Source organism: Emydura macquarii, unplaced genomic scaffold (genome assembly GCF_026122565.2).
Source record: "Emydura macquarii macquarii isolate MOO-44397 ecotype Brisbane River unplaced genomic scaffold, CSIRO-AGI_Emac_v2 contig_1424, whole genome shotgun sequence".
Taxonomy (NCBI): Eukaryota; Metazoa; Chordata; order Testudines; family Chelidae; genus Emydura; species Emydura macquarii.
This window is the reverse complement of record NW_027131561.1, coordinates 2,131,515-2,157,863: the sequence shown is the minus strand read 5'-3', so window position 1 is coordinate 2,157,863 and position 26,349 is coordinate 2,131,515. Positions and strand designations below refer to the sequence as shown.

The following is a 26,349-nucleotide window of genomic DNA, read 5'->3' as shown; positions in this document are numbered from 1 at the left end:
TGTTCAGTGTGTCATGAGCATTCCTTACGTGGCATACGTTGCATCAGACAATGCACAGTTACACTGTAAGGGTGAATATGAATAATCTACAAATCACACCAGAATGGTGTAACATGGGGTACAGCGTATCACATTCTCATTTTCCCCTTGGATAAAAAACCTCCTCCCCCACCAGTCTCACCTACGTCCACCTCTCAGGTCGAGTTCTTCACAGCTCTTGCTCAGCCTAAATGCCGTCCTTCCCCTGCCACTGCAGGAAAACATTCAGCCTTGTTTGCAGAGGCACACACAAAGCCAGGTGGGAATCCTAAAACCCCAGACTGCCAGAAGTGTCCTACGACCTACCCCCTGTGCCCCAACCGACCTCGTGTCCCAGTTCTGGCAGCTTTGGACACTTCTCCTGCTTCTCTCCTTCCTCTGATGTCACTCCTGGATGTACTGCCCCTTGGCAGAGTTACAACCAAAACATCCACCTGTCTGTCTGCCTGCTGATGTAGCACTGACATTTCCTGAAAAGATGACACAAAAAGTGGCACTGAGCTGCAGTTCTGCAGGTCAGGTAATCTAAATGCTTGATTAAATTGAGAAACTGCATGTCCCAAGGCATCTTAAGTTTCCTGAGCTGGGTAAGCATGTGGTTAGAGAAATGATGGTACTAATGCATATAGCCCAGACAGCTCTTGTTTCAGTGCAGAGTTTTAAACAGTGAAACAGTCTATTAATATGATATTCTTGCAGGTCTCCAGACAGTGGGAATATTCAGAGTTGGAAGCTCAAAAAAGAGAGTAAGACAGGTGAGTTACATGAACTTGACTGTTTTTGACTATTCACTTATAGAATTTCTGGTAATGTGATTATTTTTTCCCCTACCAGAGCTGATGAAATTAGGGTTTTATGTAGAAGTGACTTTATGGTATTTGGGTATTATCTATGATAGCTCTGAGTAGGCTGTCTACAGTCCCCTTCCAGTCAGGAAGGAGCAAAACAGCTTAGAGAAAACAAGAACTTTAATCTAAATATTGAACTAAAGCTGATTTTTCGAAGTTCAGAAATGGTCAAATAAGAATTGCTTCCTCACTCTGTCTAACCTTAACTGCCCACCTTCACCTTTGGTGAAATTCATATGAGGGTCTCAGCAGGTTAGCAATCTCAGTATAGTCTGGATCATCTCACACCAGAAGAAGTAGTGTAGAGCGTGAGATTTTGAATAGTCTACTACAGTGATAATGTTTCAATTTGAAAGAAAAGTTTACAAAAACCTAGAGTGACTGGAGAGAGTGATCTTGGCTGCCAATTCTGTCTAAGATTCCAGAATCTTGAAGATCACAAAGTAAAGCCAAATGGCAAATCTCTTGCACAAAAGTTTCAGGGTATTAAATTATATAGGGAGAAATCGACCTCTTGGACCCTCAAATCCCTTCTCCTAAGCATCACTTCTTTTACCCCTATTACATTTCAATCAGTTCATTCCCATCCAAGTCCCAGTCTCAGCCAAACATTGGAAAGCAAAGATTCTGCATGATGGGGGTCCAATGATAAAGACAGAGTTGGGAGTTAACTCTCACACTCCCTCCCAGCAGCCACACACACATAAAAGATGCGTGAAAGAGAATAGCCTTGTAACATCTGCTAATTATGCTAAGTTTGGAGGTAGAGCAGTACAGTTACAAGGAGGCATCATAGTAAAGAATATGGTATAAAAGACCAAAAGAAGGAGCTCCAGATCCTGAAAACATGAGGTCCTACACGACACAGCGCTGGCCTGAGAGGGGTTGTCAGTCTAGCTCTGCTCTCTACATTCTGGAAGGCAGGATTCAATATCCCTTAGAGTTGTAGACTCCTGTATGCCAGTTCTGACCACTGAGTGGGCTATGTGCCGAGAAATTAAACATTTTTCTTCTAACAAGACAGTGTACAGATCACCCACTAAATTGGCGAAGTCATGGAAAAATAAGTTACCATTTGAGCTACAGGCTTTAACTACAAAATATCTGTTGTTTAAACAAAGGCAATTGCAAACCTACAATCATATCGTGCCCATGGAATAACCCAGAGGCTGTGCAGTCATTAGCTAGGCAATAAGCTAACCCCCACTTTGAAAGTCGTTTGCTACCTGTTTTTTCTTTTACTGAGCGTTCAGAATTTAGCAAAGCAAAACAGTTTGGCATTTATGTATTAAAGTTAACTAATTTATTTAATTAACTTAACTCCTATTTTATTAAACAACGTGGAAATGTCTTGAGCTTTTTCAGTAACAATAATAAATGCTGTTAACGTGAACACAGAGAGGGGGGAAATGTAAGGTCTGGATTCAATTAAAATTTTGTCCATTTTCTGTACCATAGGAGGCTTTTGAAAAACTCTTTTTTAGTTGTGCTTCTGCAGCTGTTCATAGGCCTTCCTGCATACAAGGTGAACAGAGGTTTTCTGAAGTGAGAGCTTTTGTGTGGCAGTGGATTTTCTTGGGTTGTTGAGCAGGGAAGGAAGCTTTAAAGCAACTGCAAATATATAAACCATTTTATCTGTCATCTCTTAATCCTGAACTGGAAGCTATTGTTTAATCTTTAGCAGGTATGCTTCCTGAAGTCTGGTGAATATACTGTAATAAAAGGCAATGTGTCTGAGAGATCTGTTAAAGAGAAATGAAAAGACATTGCCTTTTTACACTGCTTGTATTATATCTCAAGCTGAAAAAATTCCATGGACAATGTACATCTGATGTTCTATTAATTACAACATCACTTTGAAGGTCACCCTGGTGACCTTGTGTGAGCTGTAGATCATAAGCATTATGTAAGAGCTAGGTGTTATTATTAGAAGTAGTGGTAATGCTTTGCACCATCATGTGAGGTCCATTTTGTTTAGAATTTATCATTTCAAGTCAATATTTTGTTTTGGACATGTCAATTAAAATAAACCAGAATAAGGTCGTTTTGGCTTTTTTGGTTTTGCCATTAAACCAAAAAAATCAATTTCCTCAGCTCTACGTATAATGCTCCATGTTAACTCTGCCACTCAGTCTGAGGATTGGCATTGGATTGTGAATAGTGTCCCTTGAAGTCCGCAGCTGGAAAAATGATACCCACAAGGGCAGGGTCACATGGGCAGGAAAGTGTAATTATAATTGATTAAGACCAAATTGACTGATTTAGACTTCATGCTCAAGTGTGGGAATCCCATATTTAATAGCAAGGCTCATAGTGAAAAACAGACCCCAGTTTTTATGCCAAGCCCTTAAACATTCCCAAGTTTGCATTAGAAAATGTGGCATTTTGCCACACACATCTCATTTACATGATTTGCCATTGCTCAAGACTAAGATCAATGTAAGCACATACTCTGCTGGTAATTTGCCTGCTCTTGTCTCTGATTCGCCTATATACTCCTCACTCCCACTACAAGTAGGTTGGAGGGGGGACCCTCGTTTCTTGTTTTGAGCCACATTTACCTATAATTAGTCGTTGGGATGATTTAAATATTTGGAACTCCCCTGCATACCAGCAAAAGTTTGAAGTACTGTACTTCTAGAAAACACAATGTCATGAATCTCTGTTTCAACTTTGAATACAAGACTAATAGGAAGAGCATTCCATTTGAAGAAGGCACGTGCAGAATACTTCTGTGTGTGCTGAGGAAGCAGGCACACTGGAAAGGGGACTGTGATAACCTTGTACAGGGTTCAGTGTGCACTCCCTATGCAAAACTGGCAATGTAGGAGGCAGGGCTAGTGACTTAGACTCACCATATTCCCTTTGGCAAGTCTGCTGCTTCCAACAGTGCTGGACTTGCTCATTTCTTGTGCTCCTGAGAGTGATTGTGACTAGAGACAGCAGTCGTAACTCAAATGCTGTGATGAAGTCACTTTGGGGATGTTGACTTTTTAATGGTGATCACTCTATGAAGATAAATAAAAGGCTGGGAGGAGTAGGAAATATCAGGGCCAGGTGCCACAATGTGTTCACAAACTTCACTTCTAGAAACCTGGATTCCAATGCAATCTCAGATGACAAGAGAAATTTCACTGTTGGCCTCTTCTTAGTTATTTATTGCTATTATGAAAATCGCTACACTATGCTGCATGACTTACAGTCTCTCTCTGCTCCTGAAGGACTGAGGAACTGAATAGCAGGGATAATGAAGCAAGGCTTTATGGGGAAACCGTGTATCACATGTACCCTTACTAAAACTGGTGGCAGCCAGTCTATTATTCTCTCAGTTTCATGAGCATTAAATTCATTTGTATACCATTTTTGATAAAAGAATGCCATATTTTAATTGAAAAACAAAATATCCCCCCCCCCCCCTTTTTTTTTTTTTTTTTTTTTTTTATGAATCTGGCACATACCATGGATTCTGTATAACAATGGAAACAGTCAGCAGCTAGATGTGGGTTGTGTGCCTGCCCTTCCCAGGAACAGCGAACATGAAATGTTAATGTGGGTAAATCCATATATTAAAAATATGTTCTCTGATGTAATGAATGTACTATATTAATGAGGATGCTGGGGTGTGACTGTTCTTTTGTCATGATTTTTTCCAGTTACGTGACGAGTTTGACCGTGGTGTAGATGTTATGCTAGAAGAAGAACATAGTATACATGATGTTGCTGCTTTATTAAAGGAATTTCTACGAGACATGCCAGATCCACTTCTGACCAGAGAACTTTACACAGCCTTCATCAACACTCTCTGTGAGATTTACAGCCTCTTCTTTTAGTGTTTTTTCCAGCAGCTCAGTTCTACATGCTCCACAAGGCCACTAACAACATTTTATTTAAGAGCCCTAGGCTGATTGCTAGTCTTCCCCTTTGTTGCCTCCTCCTGCTGGTCACCTTTGTCTGGGTTTTCCATGATCTAGCCTCTGGCCTGGACACTTGGAAGTTCAGTTCCCTTCTGAGGTACTCTAAGTATCAAAATAAATACTTCCTTCAACAATAGTCCTGCATTAACACAAACAAAAAGTCTTTCATCCCTCCTCAGCTCACACTTCTTTGTTCGTCTTGTGTAGCACTGGGCCTCAGGACTGCTTCTTTGGAGCCCGGGTAGTTCAAGTGGTTATCGCTTCTCTTCTCAAGCCAGGAGTCCCCAGTCCTCCTCCTGGAGCAGGGTGTACTTCAAAAAGTCACGGCTTCTCTATAATATAGGAAGTTAAGCCCTCCTTCTGGAGCTGTGTAATTCAGGAAGTTATCAACTCTCTCCTTAAACCTAACTCATTCCCTGTTGGTTGGATGAAAGGGGAGCCTTGCCTTTCCCTCTCCGCAGAGCTCCTTGAGATTTTCTCCCAAGCACCACTTATTCCCAGGAATGCTTCCTCTCTATCAATAACCCCTAGGTCCTTATATACATGTTGGACCTTTCAAATCTTAAAGAGCCAAGTCACGTGAGGGGGTAGGCTGGCCAGTGGACACCACCCTGTCACATAGGCTGAAACCCCAGTTCCAAAACTTGGATCCAGATTCAAATTTCATGACAAATAATGGGCCTCACAATTGTGCTTCAAAATACTCCTGCATTTGCGGGCTCAAGTTGCAAATGTGAATTCAAGCTCTCCCAGATTTTTGAGTGTTTAAATTTAGCCCATATAAGAGAGATGTTCAAGCTACAAACTCATGTGTGTACTCAGATCTATCTGTGGGTTTCAGATTTGAGGTCCTGCTACAGGCCTATCTCTGCTATTGACTAGCATTACATTTTAGAAGTATAAACAGGTTACAGACAATGCAGAATTTCTATGCTCTTCCTTACTGCTTTTCAGGTTTCCTAGAAACAAAGAAAGAAAGTTGTACGAAAACTAATTAAAAATGGTTAAAGCATAAATATGAATGGAATACTTTAAAATTAAAATTTTCCTGGATGCCGGCACATGCAGTCCCCAATATCCAGTATAAAAAATAAAAGTGACTGTAAGGTACATTAAGGCGAATCCTACTTTTTTCCCCACCAATAACTTCAGTGGAGTTTAAATCTGAGATAGCTGACGCTAGTAATACTATAACTCCACTATTGGCTGAGACAGAATTACAGAATAGAATAGAAATATTTTGTGCATCTGATATGTGTTTAAAGTTGTATTGACCTACCTAGGAAAATATATGGTCAGTAAACTTCTTAAACAAGTCTATTCTTATATTATTCTTTTAGCTGGCGTTCTACAGAGTGTATGTGCCTTGCATTTAGGTTAATTTCAATGTTTTTCTTAGATTTTTCTTTTTCCCTCTTAGTATTAGAGCCCGATGAACAACTAAGCACCTTACAGCTTCTTATTTATCTTCTACCTCCCTGTAACTGCGACACTCTACACAGACTCCTGCAGTTCCTCTCTACGGTGGCTAGCCATGCAGAAGACAGCACAGACAAAGATGGCCAGGAGGTAGGTTCATATCATTCACATTCTTTGGCTTCCATTACTCTCTGGTCTAAGGACATATTTATAAAGATAAGAAACAGAGACCCTAGAATCATAAGCATTAAGGATGCAATAGACACAGTATTGTCCTCCCTCTTGAAATTCAGTTGTTTACTGCAGTATAGTCCTGAGACTGTTGTGTGTTTTAGTTTTTAAATGACTCAGTCAGTGAGGCATTCACCACTTCCTGTGGGAGATTCACAGCCTAATAGACTTTACTGTTAAGAAATAGCTAATTCAATCCAGCCTAATTTTTTCCTAGTTTAGTTTCATCCCATTATTTTATATGGAAAAAAAGGCTAGGAGTCAAAGGACCTGATTTTTATTTCTGACTCTGCCACTGACTTGCAGTGAGACATTGGGCAAATCAGTTCGCCTCTCTCTGCCTCATGGTTCCCGTATATAAAACAGGATGGGATCCATGAAGGAGCTTAGACATTGCACAACTCCGATCTTTTAGGCAGTTAGAAAAAATCACAGAACATTGCAATCCCCAAAGCCTGAGCTAGACACCCAGGCTCCTTATACAATGAATGGAGAGAAATAGGTGCCTAAGAATGCAATCCACAAAAGCCAGCATGCTATGCAGGGCTGCCTAAGCTAGGCAGTGGAAGATGCTGAGGGGAGGGGTGTATGCTAAGCCCCTCCCCTCTTTCAGAGATGGACATTTCCCTGCAGCCTGGACTTAGATGCCTATCTCTGCTAGTGATTGATGAATGGGAAGGGGTTAAACTTGCCATATAAAATGACCAAAGAAAGGGCCTCTGCTGACCTTATTTTTACCCCAGTGGTTACAGATGAGAGACCCTTTTTCTAATCTTTTTTCTCCCTCTGTCAGAGGAGGAAATTTAAATCCAAGTCTCAAATGTCCCAGATGAGTGCTTTAACCAGTGGGATAAAAGTTATAAAGTGGAAACCTCCTCCAACTGGATTTTGATAGACGGGACCCAATCTGGTAGGCGTGCTCAGAGCCACCTAATGAATCAGGCTCAGCATGCAACTTAATTGTTTTGGGCCTTAGGTGAGATATAGGTGTCCAGACACCTAAACATAGACAGCAGTGCACAAGCTCAAAGGCAGAAACTTAGGTGCGTAGGGAACTTCTACTTTGAAAACTTTGGTACTAAGTGAGTTTAGGCATCTTCAGGGTTTGCTGAAAGGTTTGTGGATCATCAAAGTAGAGCCAAAACCAGAACTTAGGCACTGAAGTCTGGGGTTTAGGTGCCAAGTACCTTTGTGGATCCTATTCCATGACACACGTACTTTTGTAAAGCACTTTGAGGTGTTTGGGTGAAAAGCACGGTTATTATTGATAGTTAATTATTTATGGCTTCTAGCTGTAGCCTCTTGAGGAACCCTAAAATAATGCAATCAGATATTTGGATGTCTACAGGTGGATTTTTCATAAGCCTTTAAAGGGCTTAGGAGCATAAATCCCACTGAAAGTCAATAGTACTTGTACACCTATGGCACTTAGGTATTTTTGAAAATCCCTTCTTAAGTGCTGCTATTTGCATGCTCAATTAGTAGTTGGTGGAAAACTACAGTCACAATAATTAGGGGTCTACCAAATTTGCGACCATGAAAATCACATCACGGACCATGAAATCTGGTCTCCCCCAGGAATTACAGTCTCCAGACGCCCAGCTCTGAAGGCAGTGCTGCCACTAGCAGCTGCAGAGAAGTAAGGGAGGCATGGTACTGCCACCCTTACTTCTATGCTGCGGCGGCACTGCCTTCATAGTTAGCAGAGCAGAGAGCAGTGGCTGCTGGCTGGACGCCCAGCTCTGAAGGCAGCGCCGTGGCCAGCAGCTGTGGAGAAGTAAGGATGGCATGGTATTGCTGTACTGTGACAAGGCAAATTCATGTAAACCATCCTGGCAGCATTGTAAGAGTCAGGGACTGTGTGTGTAATGGAGCATCTGTCGTAGATAATATATTATTCTGCTAACAGTTAAATATTTAAGTTATTTATTAATTATTAAAGCACCAGTCCTGCAAAGACTTATACAGGTTATTCATTTTATGCAAATACCTAGTTCCATAGGACTACTTGAATGCACAAAGTTAATTAGGTGCACAAGTCTTTGCAAGGTTGGAGCGTAAACATCTTATTTATAAAAGAAAATGCTTATTTTTAACCAAGGTGTTCATGCAGTAGAATTCAACTCAACAAGATAGAACTTTAACCAATTATAGCATGTACATAAAGTAAGTGGCCAACTGGATGAATTTGAAATAGTATTTGAAAGAGTAATTATATTTTGGAATGCTAGTTTTGCGGACTCTTTTGTGCTTTTCTCCCTTGTTTTAATGAATTAGTCGAATAGAGTTCAGATGTGTGAAAAAATAATGAATATGCGTATTTCTCCGCTTCCACCTCAAAATCTCTCCCTAAAAATCCATTTGGTCAATGGCTGGAATTTATATGCAGTGTAGTTTAGTCAAGTCCTGGCAGGTTTTCCTGGGTTCCCAGAATAGCAGCTGGATGGAGGCACGTAGAGAAAGCTAACTGAATGACCTCCACTCCATGCAATTTGACATTGGAAAATTGTCCTTAGTCATTTGTATGACACATTTTTTCAGAGAATTTTAGTCTAGTCATGTTCTTATTCTGTGTCTGCTACTTTACCCAAGATGAGATGACTACAAGAATAGAGGTGAAAAGAATTGGTCCTGTTCAAGAAACAAACAAGGGAAAGATTAATAAAAGTAATAAGCATGATCATCAGTTATTTCAGTATCTTGAGGATCTTGTACAGAGGGACATATGGGCTTTTATTTACTCCATCCACCTGGAAGCACACGTGCTTCAGAGTAGCATTGGGGACCAACTCATTGGCCTAGGGTGGCAGTACTTTGCTGGGGCTATAGAGTTAGATTTCAGGTCCTAATCTTCAACTCCTGGGGCTTTGTGGGAGGAGAATGTTGCGTAAGCAATGAACTTCTTTCAAGGAAGCATAGAAGTGCCATATGTCACTCTACAGAGGCCCCTCTGTCTGTTTAAGGAGAGACATAAAAGGTCAGAGAGAGAGCCCCAACTAATCATTCATAGCCAGAGAAACCATCCTACTAATTTGTATTCTGTTTCTTCTAGGTTACTGGGAACAAAATGACATCACTTAACCTGGCCACCATATTTGGGCCTAACTTGTTGCACAAGCAGAAGTCTACAGACAAAGAATTCACAGTTCAGAGTTCAGCCCGAGCTGAGGAGAGCACTGCTATAATTGCTGTTGTACAAAAGATGATTGAAAACTATGAAACCCTTTTCATGGTAGGTGGATGTTTCTTAACATGACACCAACTGATTTTGCATTTAACTCTTCAATTCAGGATATCCTAGATGGTGTTGCCAAGAAGTTGAATTGAACTATGTTCAAATAAATTATGCAGACATTGTTATACGAAGGAATGATTAGCATTGGTTGAGTGCAATTGGTAAGCAGGCTACATATTCTTACATTAGGGAGAGAGCTTTGTAATAAGGCTTAAATGTTAAAAATGGGTAGATAAAAAACTTCTGGCAAGTATATACTGAAACGTTGAACAGGTTCTCTCAAGGGTTTAAGAAGGAACCTTGTTTAAGCTGCACAAAAAATGTATATATCTAGACAGAGAGAGAGAGAGATGCTAAGTTATTTCCTAGAAGATTTTTTCTGCTTCTTTGTGATGGAATTGCTTATTAAGTTGCAAGTTAAACAGTGCAGCAAAGTAATGCAATGAATGAAAATCTTCCTCCCTCAACCTCAGAGGTTGGGAGGCTTTTTCTGAGTCAAAAGAGGAAAGAGAAACCTTTAGCCCCTTTAAGGATTGATGCCAACCCCCCGCCCTCCCATTGGCTTGAGGAGAGACAGGTGTGGCGGGGGTACTCTTGGGAGGCTGGATGGTTGGACAGAAGGGGTGCCGTATAAGCTTATTGGTTCCTAGGCATCCAGATTGAGAAGTTATAAGCCCTTCTCTCTGCCCAAGGGAACCATTCTGGGCTGTGAAGAAAAGCTTGGATTACAAAGAAAGGGTAATCTTCACTGCACAAGTTATTGCTGCATAGTTCCCAGATGTGTTATTTAATAAAGTTGCTGCCTAGTTAAATCACATTCTTGGTGTCTTGTCTTGTTTTTCTGTTGTCTACAAAATTATCACTCAGTTTAGCATGATTTATGATCTTGACTTAAGAGAGCCTCTGAACTGGAATGGCAGGATAATGGAGGTCTGAATTGTCAGTGGTATCTTTCCTTCATTTTCAGAAGATGAAATACACACAAATGTCTTGAAGAAAAAGAAAACTTAGTCTTAGAAATGTAAGAATAGTTGTGTGTTCTGTTTTGTTTTCCATTGTAACAAAGAAGCAGCGTGCATTGTACTACTAGTGATCAGTTTTCAAAACAGGAAGACAAAAGAGAGGGAACTCCTGTAATGATGCAGCATAGATGGGATCTGGGGAGAAGAGTCCAGGGCAGGAGATAGGAAAACCTGTAATGTGATATCAAACATTATGTGGAACATACTGCAGTGCTGGACATAGGTGGGGAGAGAAGGGCATGAGAAAGTGAGAGTGAGCACTGCCTGCCAGGTCCAATAATAGCATCAGATGAGCTGTTCTGTCTCTTTCCATCCTTTCTTTCATACTGTATTTCCTTCCATTACATCCTGTGCATTATTTTTTATTCTTGTTCCACTGACACAGTGGTTTATTTGTCTTTTGCATTTACAGTTCAGGAACTTTTCTGATATATTTTTCCTTCTAGGGAAAAAAAAGTGATGGAGCCGTGCTCCTGTGAAAGCTGCTGCTTGATTTTGTTGCGGCAAGTTTACATAAAACAAATGTTGATGTATTATTATTTTTGTTTCACTGTACGAACGTTTTATGGAGCAACCACATCTCGGCACGCATTCAGATTTTTAATGTGGAAAGGGTGGGGTTTAGGGATCGACTAGCCTGCATATGGACTCTTTTAATTGTGACAGTTTTATTCCTTTATCACTTCAGTGCTTGCATTTTTATCTGAAGGTTAAACTCGGTGCAGGGAAAACAGAAATAGTTTTCTTTTGTTTTCTGGAGTAGCTTTTCAGCTTTTGGAGTGAGATTAAAGTCTGTGCATCTGAATGCCGTCGTAAATGGATCGCTGGATGCAAGGAAAAGCTAAACCTACTCTAGTCATAAGAAGAGCATTTAAATATGTTGGTCTGAAACTTTCAGAAATGTACAACACACAAGCATCTCTGGAGATTTTGCTCTTCCCAGGGTTTAACAAACAGGGTGGTTTGTTTTCGTGTGCCTGTTCTCAGGAATGAAACTATGTCCCATGTCAGTAGTTGTTTTTAAGTACAATTGTGTCAAACTGCTTGTGTTTATTGTTTCATAGGAGCACGATGGATCTATATTCATCTTAATGTTAATGTCCCTATTGGGGTTCAGTGAAATGTTTTTTGTTTGTTCTCTCTGAAATTAGCACACTGCATCCTTGGCAAGGCTGATGGATTAGTGGGAACAGACCTGTAAATGTATTTGTAGCAAAGCTCTGATGATTCCCAATCAGGCAGCAGCAAATTGTTATCCAAATCCCAGGGAGTGGAGGAAGGCTAGGACTGCTGTTTATAGTTATTGCTTGACATTTGTACTACTTTCAAATCAAGAAACAGCTGGACTAGAGCATGCAGCCAGAGCGTACAATGTACAGTACATTACTGCCAGGGTGTTTTTGTTTTGTTTCGGTTTGGTTTGGTTTTTTTAACACTATGACTGGTTTCAACATTGAGAGTGGAACAAGATTTGTGAAATAAAATCTAGTAGAAACAAAATGTGATATTAGGCCGTGGCCTCAGGCTTCAGAATGGTTTTGAGTTATTTCTAGGTCAAAAAGATAGTTTGTCAGAAGGAACCCAGATTATTATGGACTGCTTGGATTTCTAAAATGGATTCTAGTAATTCAGATTAATACCAATAATCTAAAGTGAATTTGGTATAGTAGAGATATTCTGACCACCATCTAGGGCTCAATGTGCATTTATTTTGCTTCCCAAACTCCCATTGATTACAGTGGAATTAAGATGTGCAAATGTATGGTATAGGGACCTATAAAGGACAGCTGTTTTCCAGGCCCCTAACTAAGGCCCCATTTCTGCAATTGGATCCGAGTAGGTGGATCCATATACCCACACCGTATTCCATTGACTTTATTGGAGTTCTGCATGGGTGCAGGAGTTCAGGCTGCCACCTGTCATGCATTTACCACCCCTCTTTACACATTCCTGCATCTCAGGTGAATTCTCACCTGTCTAGCTCAGCTGCAGCAAGGCAGCGGGCATTTGCCTGCAGTTCCCCATTTTCATTGCTAGAGGCCACTATGGCACGCACTGAGCAGGCAGCCAGGCGCCACTTCTTCATGATCCCCCTGCTGGATCTAGGTCAGGAATGAGCAACTGGGAGACAGTGCAAGATGAGACCTCATAACAGCTTCAGGCATCCTCAGCCACACCACCCCAAGCCACCTGATGGCTCTCTACCACCATGTATTTTCTATTCCAACAGGCCCATCCCTCCTGGAGCCCTGGTACCCACCCACCTCTCAGCAGCCCCCAGCATTATCAACAGCCCCAGCAACGCCACAACTGCCCTTTTGCACGGTACATCCCCACCACCACTGCCAAGTTTTGTGCACCTCTATGGCCCACCCTCAGCAGGATTTTCATTTTTCTCTGTGGTGTGGAGTGCAGGTCACTTGCCGGGTTCATCTTGGAATCTTCTTCTTCAAGGGACATCTCTGATGTAGAGGTTGTCGATCACCTCCTTACGTCTTTTGCAGTCATGACAGAGGTGTAAAACTTCCATTCTTCTCTGTGCACCAGTCCCTCTGACAATATTTCTGATGTAACTGACTCTCTTTCTTCCTCTTTTTAGTTTGCCTGTGATCTTGCCTGAGTATATCTGGAAATAACTCAATAAATGTAATCAGTTTCCTGCCATTGCAAGGGCCTTGGGCATTGGTGCACCTCAGCCCCTCCTATTTTCTGCCTGTGGCACATAGTAGTTTAGTCTCCTGGGAGCTGTAAGACTTTTGTCTAATTTCAGTTGCTGGGTTTAGGTTGTGTGTGCTGGGTGGTGGTTATTGGCTTGTAATATATGGGGGTTAGACTAGATTATCTGGGAGGTCCCTTCTGCCCTGAAACTCTATAAATCTTAGTGTTCTGAAAGGGTGTGTTGACCATAAATGTAGGGTTATGGTTGTATGCAAATCATTCATTCATATGCAAATTAGTTAATTACATTTGCATAAAATATTATAAATAGAGCAAAATAAAACTTGGCTGTTATGAGAGATCCACTAGCATAAATCCAGTTGCAGGATCAAGGCTTAAGATGCTTCATTCACCCTGCTTAAAATTCTACATACATTTTCATTTTTTAGATTCTTTTTTTTTCTAAATATACTGGAGTTTTGGGCCAGTTTTTAGTTTTATATTTGTAAGGAAAAATGTTGACACTTTAAACTTTTTTTTTTTTTTTGGCCAAAGTCCTGTTTACTGAATACTTCTATGATTAGCAACTTGATGTTACTTACTCAATGAAGCATGCAGGAAGAAGCAAACTCTGCTTTCCCCTCAAAGCGTATTTAGAACCAGTTCCATTTTACACAAAGGCCACATAAATTGAGAAGTCACAAGGCTAGGTTATTGCAGTAGGATTCCAAAAAGGTACTCCTGTAAAAAGAAAATTAATTATTTAAGGACTGATAAATAAACATCCAAAATGTAAGCAATAGAGAAAATTGTGCATGGACAGTCACAATTATCATAGAGACTTTAGATCTATTTTAATTAATTGAACATTTATTTATTTATTTTCCATTTTTGGTTTTGTTATTAAAACTCATGCCCATTGTGTGGCTTGAGTGCATGTATATATATATTGAAGTTTCATAATAATTATGACATACTTCCCCAAACACCCTCTCATCCCCAGGGAATCTGTTACGAATCCTATTCGTGTTTCCCAGTAAATGCCTGGGAGAACAAATGAACTGTGCAACTTGACCCTAATGTCATTAGATTTTTAACTCTGACAAACTGAGGCTTGAAGCAGATTGCACAGTTTACTGAGGGTATGTCTACGCTGCAATTAGACACCCACAGCTGGCCCATGCCTGGTGACTTGGGCTTGTGGGGCTCGGGCTAAGGGGCTGTTTAATTGTGGTGTAGATGTTCAGGCTTGGGGTGCAGCCTGAGCTTCAGGAGACCCCCTTCTTTGCTGGGTCCTAGAGCTCGGGCTACAGCCTGAGCCTGAACATCTACTCCACATTTAAACAGCTCCCATGAGCCCAAGTCCACTGGCACAGGCCAACCGGGGGTTTTTAATTGCACTGTAGACATACCCTGAGACTGTCCTGCTTCCAGACCCATCCATCATGAACAAATCAGGCACTGTTAGTTCAGGTTCCTTAGATGATTTCTCTATTACAGCATTGCATGGGGAGCGATGATTTCTTCGATGTAATTTGGACCCAGCCCATTTAAGGTTTGATAGTTGAAACTTCAGTATATTAAATTGTATCTGGAAAACACACTGGTAGCCATTGCAGATCCTTGAATACTAGTGCAACATGCTCCCTATCAGCGGCTCCTTGCAACCTCTTCAAGACAAGCTGCCAGATTCTGCAGCAGTTGAAGTTGCCAAGTGGTTTTAAGGTTTAGCTCCATGTAAAGTGCATTACAGTAATTCAGTTTGGAGGTGACAGGTCATAGATCTCTATGGCAAGCTGCAAATACAGAAGAAGATGGCACAACTTCTTAACTAGTCTTAAAGAGTAAAAAGCATTTAGGAAAGATGTGGACAAATTGGAGAGTCCAGAAGAAAGCAACAAAAATAATAAAAGATTTAGAAAACGAGGATGAGGAAAGGTTAAAAAATTTGGGCATGTTTAGTTTTGAGAAAAAGAAGACTGAGGGGGGACCTGATAACAGTCTTCAAATATGTTAAGAGCTGCTATAAAGAGGATGGTGATCAGTAGGTCTCCATGACCACTGAAGGTAGTACAAGAAGTAATGGGTTTAATCTGGAGCAAGGGATATTTGTTAGATATTAGGAAAAACTTTCTAACTATAAGGGCAGCTAAGCTCTGGAATAGGCTTCCAAGGGAAGGTGTGGAATCCCCGCCACTGAAGTTTAAGAACAGTTTGGACAAACACCTGTGAGAGATGGGCTAAATTTACTTGGTCTTGCCTCAGTGGGGGGGAAGGGGCTGGACTTGATGCCTCTCAAAGTTCCTTCCTTACGTTTCTATGATACCGTAATCTCAATCTTGCCCAGACAGACTGTGACTCAGCTCACCATCATCCAAGTCACAGTTTTAGCTATATTCTGTGTAGGCTATTTAACTGCCCTGGCCAGGTCTGATGAAATGGAGAGAAGATGGCTGTATTCACAAACATGAGACAGAAATATCCACATTCTCTGCCCCTGCAAATGCTGAATGGGATTGGAGGAGAGAGAAGGGAATTGTATGACACTCCATGTGGGTGGACCTTGTGGGTAGATAAGCAGTCTTACAATATTATCCGGTGTATCATTTCAACAAGAGCCATTTCAAAATAACTGTCACCTCTCTCTGCTAACAACTGTGACTGTTCAAGCAGCACTTCATGGTCAGTTGTATCAAAGGGACCCAAAAGGTACGGTATAACAAAATGGACACTTACTTAGGTTCTGAGATTTTCAAAGGGGTTAGGTGCCCAATTCCCAAGGCCTACGCATCACTTAAATCCCACTTTTGCCCTGTGGGAATTGGACACCTAACTTCCTCAGGCCTCTTTGGTAATCCTGATTTAAGGCTCCTAATTAAATGGCCTGATTTTCAAAGTGCTTTGCACCCAGCAGCTTCCTTTGAAATTACATAATTGGATAACTGAACTGAATTGGGCCCATTGGGCACCAACCTATCCAGGAATCAAGCTGGTTTTCGACTACACAGAATATGTTCCGACCAGGTTCCTGGCCCTCACTACAAACACCCAGACAGGGTTCCAGTGAAAACTCAAGACTGGTACAGTCTTCATCAATCTGTCAGCAGCATATGACACAGCCTGGAAGGAAGGTCTGCTACTGAAATTGGCCGAAGTGATCCCTGTGTGCGGATTCTCAGGCTGTTGAACTGCATGGTTAGCAGCTGAATGATGCACATACACCTCAGAGGTCAAACTCGCAAGCCACGCACTTTGAAAAATGGTCTACCATATGGCTCTGTACTTGCTCCGACACTCTTCAGTGTATACATGATCAATATTCCTGAAACAGTAAGGCAGAAGTTTGCATATGCTGATGATTTGCACTCATAACTTGGGCCCATAGCTTTAAAGAACTTGAAGTGACCCTTACATCTGACCTTCAGATCATGGAGGCGTACTTCCAAAAGTGGCGGCTTAGACCAAATTCAGACAAATCAGTAGTCTCTGCTTTCCACCTTGACATCAGAATTGCACAAAACACACTACTGTAGAATTTTGTGGTGAAACTGTGTTATGACCCAAAGCCAACATATCTCAGTGTCATTCTTGATTACACACTGACCTTTCATGACCACCTAAAAAAAGTAGCCTCTAAAGTGAAGACTCGCATCAACAATATTCAAATGTTAACAGGATCAGCTATGCAGGTGCAATGAACATCGGTCTTGGCCCTGGTGTACTCAGTTGCAGAGTGTAGTGCCCCAGTGTGGACAAGAAGCTGCCATACACAACTTGTAGATAGGCAGCTAAATCAGACTATGCGAATCATCATGATAACTTTAAAATCAATACTTCTACTATGGCTTTTTCTATTAGCAAACATCGAATCTCCAGCTATCCGTCAGGATATAGCCATAGCATGAGAATGTAAACATGCCGAAGACTACCCAGAGCTTCCCATCCAGCAGGTTATGGATAACATACCACAACAACACCTGAAACTGCAAAAAAGCATATGTGATCACCTCATGTCTCTGGATCCAACCAGAGAATGGCAAACCTCATCTACCATTCCAAACAAGCATATTACTACTGACCCAACAAGCCACCCTCACGGTTTCAACCTGCCATCAGACTTTGGACCACACTGAACCGCATCTGAACAACTCATAGAAGATGTAGTCGCTTGATGCACAAGTGGAAAATCAAAGACTCCCTTTAGTGCAACTGTGGTGAGAACATCCAAACCATTCAACACATCATAATGCAGTGCCTCAAATATGGATTCAAAGATAAATTGGATGATATTCACAGTGTCACAGAATAGGCCTTGAAATGGCTTATGGACCTTGAACTGCATCTTCAGAATGTCGCATGCATGCGTGCGAGAGAGACTGGATAAGTGTGGAGATAATACAACAACCACATTCTAATTTCTAGACAAAAAGGAGATTGGGAAATATGTAAGAAAAATGCCCTAAAAATGTCCTTATAATCTAGTAGTGCACATTTAGTTTTCCAGATGCTAAAAGAAAAGAAATCCAGTTATTTGAAATTGCTTTGTCAGTGGAAATGTGAGTTCTTTAAACCAGAGCTTTGGCGCTTTACTACCACAGGTAGTCCCATTGAAATCCCTAGGTGTTGTCAAGACCTGTATTGGAAACCAAGAAGATACTTGATAGTGGTCACTTAACACTGACATACAAGGTGGTCTTTAGTCCTATGTATACCTGTGTTGTACGTATTTTCTCTTATGTACAAGTGTGTGCATATTTATTATATCAATTTATACACACTATTTATATAAATGTAAATAATTTTATTTTCATGCACAAGTCTGGTATTTTAAAATGGGCATAAAAATTGAAATACGCTGTAGGATATTTCTCTGCAACTAACTTCTTAATGTTATTTTCACTGTAGGTTCCCCCTGACCTTCAGAATGAAGTGCTAATTAGTTTGTTAGAGACTGACCCAGATGTTGTGGACTATTTGCTGAGAAGGAAAGCTTCCCAGTCATCGTGAGTAATCTGTTTTTTTATCATCTCTGTTCCTTCTGGGAATTTCCGTTTTCCATTGGAAGTGTTCAAAAGGTTCTAGTTTTCCACAGTTCTTATGTGTATTCTTCAAAAGAGTCAGAGCGTGGTCCCTATGACGTTGACTCTGCCAAACAAATTATGCCTGTTTTCTAAAGACAAAATTTGTTCATTGTTTCTAAGAAAGGATTGTGAACTGCTGCAGAGAACACACCATTAGGTGTACATAAATATATTCAGTATACTATAACTAAGGTAAAGTGTTTGTTATGGTTATTTTTAGTAAAAGTCATGGACTTGCCGCGGGCAATAAACAAGAATAAACATGGAAACCTGTGACCTATCTCTGACTTATACTAAAAATGATGGGGCGTAGGCGCTGACGGCGGGATGACTGAAGCCCAAGCCCTGGTGAAGGATGAGAGCCCACGCCCTGCTGTGTGTGTGTGGGGGGGGGAACCTGCCGCAGCGGCTGGCAGCTCCAGAGCCGGCGGCTCAGAGCTATGGGACCCACACTGCCTGTGACAGCTGAGAGCTCTGGGGTCCCCGCTGCCCACAGATGCTGAGTGCTCTGGAGCCAGTGGCTTGGATCTGTGGGGACCCTGCTGCTTGTGGCAGCTCAGGACTCCAGGATCTCCACCCACAACGGCTGAGAGCTCTGGGGCCATCAACTTGAAGCTCCCGGGCTTCCGCCACTCACGACGGCTCGGAGCTCTTGGGTCCCCACAGCAGCTCAGAGCTCTCAGGTCCCTGCCACCTGTGGCAGCTTGGAGTTCCAGGGCCCCCACCAGCTGACAGATCCAGCCCTGCCACCCCAAGGGCATGGGGCTGAAGTGGAAAATGTTACAAAGGTCTCTGAAAGTCTATCTGTGATTTCTGTGACCTGCGTGACAAAATTTTATCCTTAATTGTAGCCTAGTAATCCACTGGTACATGTCCTGTGTTTGTGCTTTTGGTAACACAACACATAGTGTAATGTATCATTGAAACATGCCCTGCAGTGTTTTAACAGAATCATGGCTACCAATTTGGCTAATCTGTTGCCCTCTTCCTGAAATATACGTCCATGAGCTTCCAAAGTAGATGTGACATTGCAAACACTCTGATTGCTATAATAGCAAGTATAGATGGACATATCCATCCATAGGTGGACAGTAAATGGACACATCCAGCAGTGTGTTTTAATGGAAGGCATGAAGAGGAAGGAAAAACAAAAACCATGCGAGTCACCAATGCAAATGTGGTACACAAAATATACGTGTTCTTCTCTGTTAAATACATGATCTATGCCTGCCTACACCCATGTACCCTGATGCTATAACTTTACACATTTGGAATAGTGAGATTGCCAGCTCTTTAATAGGATACATAGCACATCCTTCTAGCACTAGTAGGTTCCAGGATATCAGACTTTAAAATCATGACATTGTTATATATGATAAAGCTATTTAAGGTAATTTTTTAGGGATTTCCTAGATTGGAAACTATTTGGGACAGGCTGGACTATGTCTTTCTGTGTATGTGGAAAGTGCCTAGCATATTGTGGTTGCTTCCAGAATAAATAATACATTTCTAAAATCCACCAGCAATGATTTTTCTGTCCCTCCAAGACCTGTACATCTGGACTTATGGCAGTAAAGTTCATGGCTTCACAGGCAGAGGTATGCAAGGAAACAACATCTTTAACCCTTCTTAAAAAACTCTCTAAAACTGTTTCCAAAATTGTTTTTTAAAAAAAAAAAGTGCAAGATATAAAAGCTATATGGGGATGTGGTGTCGTATGGTCACATCATTTCAAATATATGCCAATAAAAACCTTTGTTAGACCTCACCATCCACAGTATATATAGAGATATATGATTGTGTTTCACATGTGAATACATGTTCTCATTTATCATAGACTTAAGTCACAAAACATTGTGCATGTGAAGGTTCATTTTTAATCCTGCTCTGAATACTCTCAAAGCTTATTGATCTTTCCTTGAGTTTCCTTATTTTTCAGCCAATGTACACACATGCAGGAGATGGTGGTTATCTTGTGCCAGTGATAAGGGTTTTTTTTTTCCGAAGAAAAGGTTTAGCATGCCATTAGGAGCCAATAGCTATGGTACTACCTATTAGTTGTACTTTAAAAAATGACAGACTAAAATGTCCCTGAGAATAGAAAAACGTACTGTCATTTTTCTTTTATCTGGCTACCAACTGATTTATGAAAGACTTGCTTTTTTTTTAAGTTTATGTTGATGCAAGTATGTTTTCAGCTGTGATTGCAAATTTTGGGTAATAATTTGGTAAAGAGATTAGAAGGAATATTGCTCAGAGTTAATGAGAGGGATGTGCTGCTTTTAAGAGATGACTATGTTGCAGAACATAATTTCAATTTAGACAGTTGGGGCATTTTTTTTGTCAATATATCTTGGTTATTTTCCCTGTGAGAGGTGGGAGGCAGTAGGAACAAGGGAGATGTCTACATAGATTTAATCAAAATGAGCCTCCAAAATATATCCACATTCCTTAATGGATTTTGCTGACCATGTATTTGAGTATGGATTTCAATTTGGACCCATGGGATGGAAAGCTGTACATATCTCTCAGTAATTAAATAGACAAAGCTCCATCAGCAAATAAATCAGTTGGTTTCATAGCAGAGTGTGTGAGAATAACTTTAAAATTTTATTCTCATGCAAATTATCCAGAGGCTACTACTACTGATGCATACACTGGACCTGCCTTCCACATCTGTGCTTTTAATGCCATTGCAAATTTTCTTGACTCTCTTTTGGCCATAACATAACAATCTCCCCAGAGGAAGACAAAACAGTTTGCTCATTCTCCACTTCTCTTAAGAGTTGAGCATCTTGTATGATATGTCAGGGAAAGGTAACAGGGTTGGGCATTGAGAAGTGCTAATTACTATTAACACTTCACTGACTACCATATCAGCTGTTGTGGATAATTTTCCCATCATTTTTATACTTTGGTTTGCTGATGATTAAACTGGGGGTCTCCAGCTGTAAAGTGAACAAAATCTAAATTGTCTCTAAATAAAAATTGTTCCTTAAGACCATTTATTGTTTACCATGTTTAAGTAGTCATCGTAGAGTAAAAATATTTGAAAATTATATATTTTTTTATTTGAAGTCCTCTTTAGATAATAGTTTTTAGTCAATACCAGTCTGTGACGTAGAGGTGAAAGTTCCATGTTAGATCAAATACAGTCCTCCTCCAACTGGAATTGTGCATATATAGATTTCCTTAAAATACTTAGAAATTATTTCTCTATAGTAGTCTATATAGCAGGGGTGGCCAAACTGGCTCAGGAGCCGCATGCAGTTTTTATAGTTAAAGTGCGGCTCGCAGAGTTTTTTATGTCCCCCCATCTCCATTCTTCACCTACCAGACTGGAGTGGGGAGCTTGGAGCGTCTGCCCTGTGGCAGGGTTAAAGGGGAAGAGGGTCTCTGAAAGACATGAAGTTTGGCCACCCGTGTTATATAGGTTTTCATACTGCACTCATCACTGTAGTATCTGAGTGCCTTACAGTAGTGCATTAAGCCATGTGACTACACTTCTGTCACGTGCTGATTGTTCTCTCATCCTCTCGCCAAAGGAAGATGCATTTGCAGTGAAGTGTCTTGTTTTCTTAGTGTATGTCTTTATAGCTGTTGCTATGTATTTATTAGAAAAGACAAAGTCAAAGAACCATGCCTTGCACTTGTAACGGAAAGTGGTGAGGTTTGTAATGGTTCTTAGTTCTTGGGGGAGTTCATTCCAGTTTCAGATGCTACCACACCATGCACTATATAAGAGTTGCCTCTTGCAAAAGAGAATGATTGTTATCCCTTTTTAGAAACCTTGAGATACAGAGAAAGACAGAGAGAGAGAGCTCTCCCAAACCACCAAGGTGTCTAGATTTTTGTTTTTATGGCCCTTGTTTCAAATGGAATGATAGGAATGGATCCTCAGTAAAATTATTCATTATTATTATTATTTAAGTATTTTATTATAAATATTTATAATGCAGCCATCATAGTAGTATCTGGGTGATGTTACATACATTTAAAAGGAGATCAGGTCCCTCAAAGAAATGAACAAGGCTTCTTACTAACATTTTTCATTTTTTGCTCTGGAATCTGAAATGGTGTTTTTAAACTGGGCTGTAGTAGATAGGCTTAGTGGATTTTCAAAGCTTGGGGTCTGAAGCTTATAGTGTCATTGTTTTAGCACAGCTGCTACTTTGTGATTTATAGCAGGGTTTGTTGTGATTATTTTTTCTTATAGTTTCCTTCACCTATTTTTGTAACCTGTAGAGGATATTTTTACAGGGCTTCCCATTACCCGCCCTCCTTTAATAATACTGTGTCTTCTTACTAACTCTTTAATACCCCATTTTCTGCCTTTCCTTCATATAGTATACCTATGTCATACTTACTTTGCATGTTTTCCTTTGCAAGGCTCCCCAAAATAATTCAGAAAAAAGAAAAATCTGTTTGAAACATCAGGCATGAAAGCATATAATCTTTAACTTACTTATTTTATGTGACAATGTGTTTTTCTTGTTAATTTAACTTTAGGAACTGTAACATGTCCAGGATTGCAATGTTGGAGAGAAGCTAACACAGCAGGCACCATTAACATTTTGCTATTTACCACAAGCAGTAGTTAAATTCACCTAAGTATTTATGGTTTCTTCTTCAAGTGGTGGTTCCTCTTGTATTCCATTGAGGGTTTACACATGCGCACCATGCATCCGGAGCTGGAGATTTTTAAAGTAGTAGTGTCCGTTGGTCCGCATATGCATCCTTGGCTTACCTCATGGTTTCATCCGAAGTGATAAAGGGCAGGGTGTACTGACCTCACCACCAGTTCCTTCTCACCGCCATATGGTTTGGGTCAGAACTATTAGTGTCCTGTGACAAACTTTAAAAAGATACAATTGTTCATAGCTAGTTTTAAAGATTTTACCATTTTTATTGTTTTTATAGTAGTTTTTAGTAGTTTGCTAGTTTTAGAAGTAGGATCAGGGTTCCTTTTTGTGGTGTTTTGTTCCCTGTGAACACCCCCCATACCCATGTGCAGTTACTGGACTATACCAAAAGCCCTCTGGGAGTACCCTCCCTCATAACGCATCCATTCTATCAGGGAGGCTTCACCTATTTCACCGTCTCGGGCACCTACGAGTAGATGCTTGGAACCAGTATTGGAAGATGAGCTCCTGGAACAGGAGAGATTCCTTTTGTTCTCATCTGATGCAGCAGTGGCTTCAATGTCTCCACCATCTCCTGATGACTATCGCCAATTTCAGGATCTGTTGCATAGAGTAGTTGGAGAGCTTCACATTCCCCTGCAGGAGCTGCGATACACTCAGCATAAGCTGCTGGATATACTTCAGTCATCCATGCCAAGCAGAGTCACTCTACCAATCAACTATGCCATCTTCAAGCCAGCTCTCACGGTTTGGCATACACCGACCATATATATGCATACCCCAAAGAGGGCAGAAAAAAAAAATGATGTACCAGCCAAGGGATCTGAGTTTCTGTTCTCACCCCCGCTCCCAATTCACTGGGATCCAGGCAGTGATGGAATGGGTTAGGCAATAGCTCCTCCCCATCCGCAAAGGAGGGCAAACAACTAGCCGCAAATCTCTTCAGCCATCCTTCAATTCAGGATTTTGAAAGTATTAGGCATTAGTAATAGGCAATAGGCAAACTGGAGGACTTCGCTGAGAAACTGCCACAACAGGACTAGGCCCGCTTCCAGGCAATAACTGAGGAGGGGAAGTGGGTAGCGAGGATCTCGCTCCAATCAGAGGTAGATGAAGCAGATACCTCACCCTGCTCAATAGCCACAGGCATCTTCATGAGGAGGGAATCATGACTCCATTCCTCTGGTTTTCCGAGGGAGGTACTAATTGCAATCAAAGGACATCCCTTATGATGAATCCTGTCTCTTCAACCAGAAAACAGATGATTCCCTCCACACCCTCATGGATTCATGGATACACTCCATTCTGTGGGTATTTACACATTGGTGCTGAAATCGAAGTTCCACTGCCCGCAGCCTGCACAGTGTTACAGAACCTCCCAGTTTTTCCATCAATGGCATTATGAACCACCAAGGAAGAATCAGAAGGCTCAGAGATCTTGTCCTCCAGGACCACCGTGGCAGTCCTCCTCCTCCTCGATGCAACCCCCATAGAAGAGGAATTTCTAAGGAACCCTAGTGAGCCATCAACCACCTTGCCTGCTGCCATACAACCCTCCCTCCACTCCCCCATGGGTGATCTAGCACTCTTTATAACAGCTTGGAGTACAAAAACAAAGACAAGTAGGTGCTGAATGTCATCCACTATAGTTATACGATCAAATTCATTACACTACCTCATCAACAACCCCTCCCCAATCCCTCCTCAGTGACCACTCTCATGACAGCATCCTTGCCCTGTTGGTGGACTCCTTACTACAAAGAGAGGCAATAGAGTGGATTCTTCTGGACTATCAAGAGATGAGGTTCTATTCAACTTACTTCCTGATACCCAAAAAGAAGGGCAGGTGGAGGCCAATCCTGGATCTCCATTGTCTCAATCACTTCATTTGTAAGCCCAAGTTTCGTATGGCAGCCATCATCCCCTCATTAGAAGAAGGCATGTGGTTTATGACTCTCAATATTCAGGACGCTTATTTTCACATCATGTTCTTATCATGTCAGATAACAAAACCACTGTTTACTATATCAATAAACAAGAGGGCACAAAGTCAACAGTGCTGTGTGTAGAGGCAGTCAATCTATAGAATTGGTGCATTGCCCACAAGATCCTGTTGTCTGCAGCCTATCTTCCGGGAACTCAGAACTTGATTGCAGACTTGCTCAACAAATAATTTGTGACCAATCATTAGTATGAACTCCATGACACAGTAGTAAGTGACATCTTCAAGCAATGGGAGACTCTCACCAGGGACCTCTTTGTCTCCCGTGCCAACAACAAATGCAGCACATACTGCTCTAAGGGGTTTATTGGCCTCCACTCTGAGGGCTATGCGCTCATTCTCCACTGGTCGGACCTGATCAACCATGCCTTCCCTCTTCTACCACTCCAGTCATGAGTACTCCACAAGACCAGGTGGGAGAGAGCAACAGTCATCCTGATCGCCCCATTTTGGCCCAGACAGTTCTGATTTCCCAACCTTCTCTGCATATCATCTCATCCCCTACTTCCCAGCCCCACTTTTCCTGAGCTACTAACGCAACAAAATGGCAAGATCAGACATCCTAATCTGTCGACACTTCACCTCAGAGCATGGTATTTGGGTGGGTATCGTCTTTAGAATGCACATAATCATCAGAATTGCAAGACATCCTCTCAAGTGGCAGGAAAGAGTCCACTAGGTGTTCCTACTGGGCCAAATGGAACTGCTTCATCTCCTGGGCCCAACAGAAAGGGCTTTCCCCAGAAGAGATGGAGAGTCCCCTTCTTTTTGATTACCTCCTATCCTTTAAGACATCAGGCCTCACCCTCAACTTTAAGGTCCACGTAATGGCAATTAGTGTCTTCCACCCCACCATGGAAGGACACTCCATATTTAAACATCCATTGACTGTTAGGTTTTGGAATGGCCTCATCAAAACCTTCCCACCCTTACAACCTATCACTCCCCATTGGGACCTTAACCTAGTTCTATGAGCACTAATGAAACAGTCCTGTGAGCCACTGGCTTCATGTTCTATGTCCCTCCTTTCCATGAAAGTCGCTTTCCTTGTGGCTATCACTTCTGCAAGAAGGGTAGGTGAACTTGGGGCCTTGATAGCAGACCCTCCTTTCACCACTTTCCATAAGGATAAAGTCTTCCTGCACCTACATTCCACATTTCTGCCAAAGGCCATTTTCTTCTCATCTACTTAACTGCTTTCTTTCCGAAGCTTCATGCCTCGGAAGAGGAATGATGACTTCACTCACTCGATGTCCT

General features: G+C 41.4%; 1 protein-coding gene across 3 annotated transcripts in view; it reads left to right on the top strand.

Annotated features, from left to right (window-relative positions):
- The window catches only part of LOC137156293 (rho GTPase-activating protein 6-like), a 255,156-nt gene that overhangs the window by 216,475 nt on the left and 12,332 nt on the right, over positions 1-26,349 (top strand). For all 3 annotated transcript variants that reach the window (XM_067553019.1, XM_067553020.1, XM_067553021.1), the window contains 5 exons: positions 739-794; positions 4,541-4,691; positions 6,222-6,370; positions 9,504-9,683; positions 18,272-18,369. In XM_067553019.1, coding sequence (XP_067409120.1) covers positions 739-794; positions 4,541-4,691; positions 6,222-6,370; positions 9,504-9,683; positions 18,272-18,369 — 634 coding nt within the window. The remainder of the gene's footprint in view (positions 1-738; positions 795-4,540; positions 4,692-6,221; positions 6,371-9,503; positions 9,684-18,271; positions 18,370-26,349) is intronic.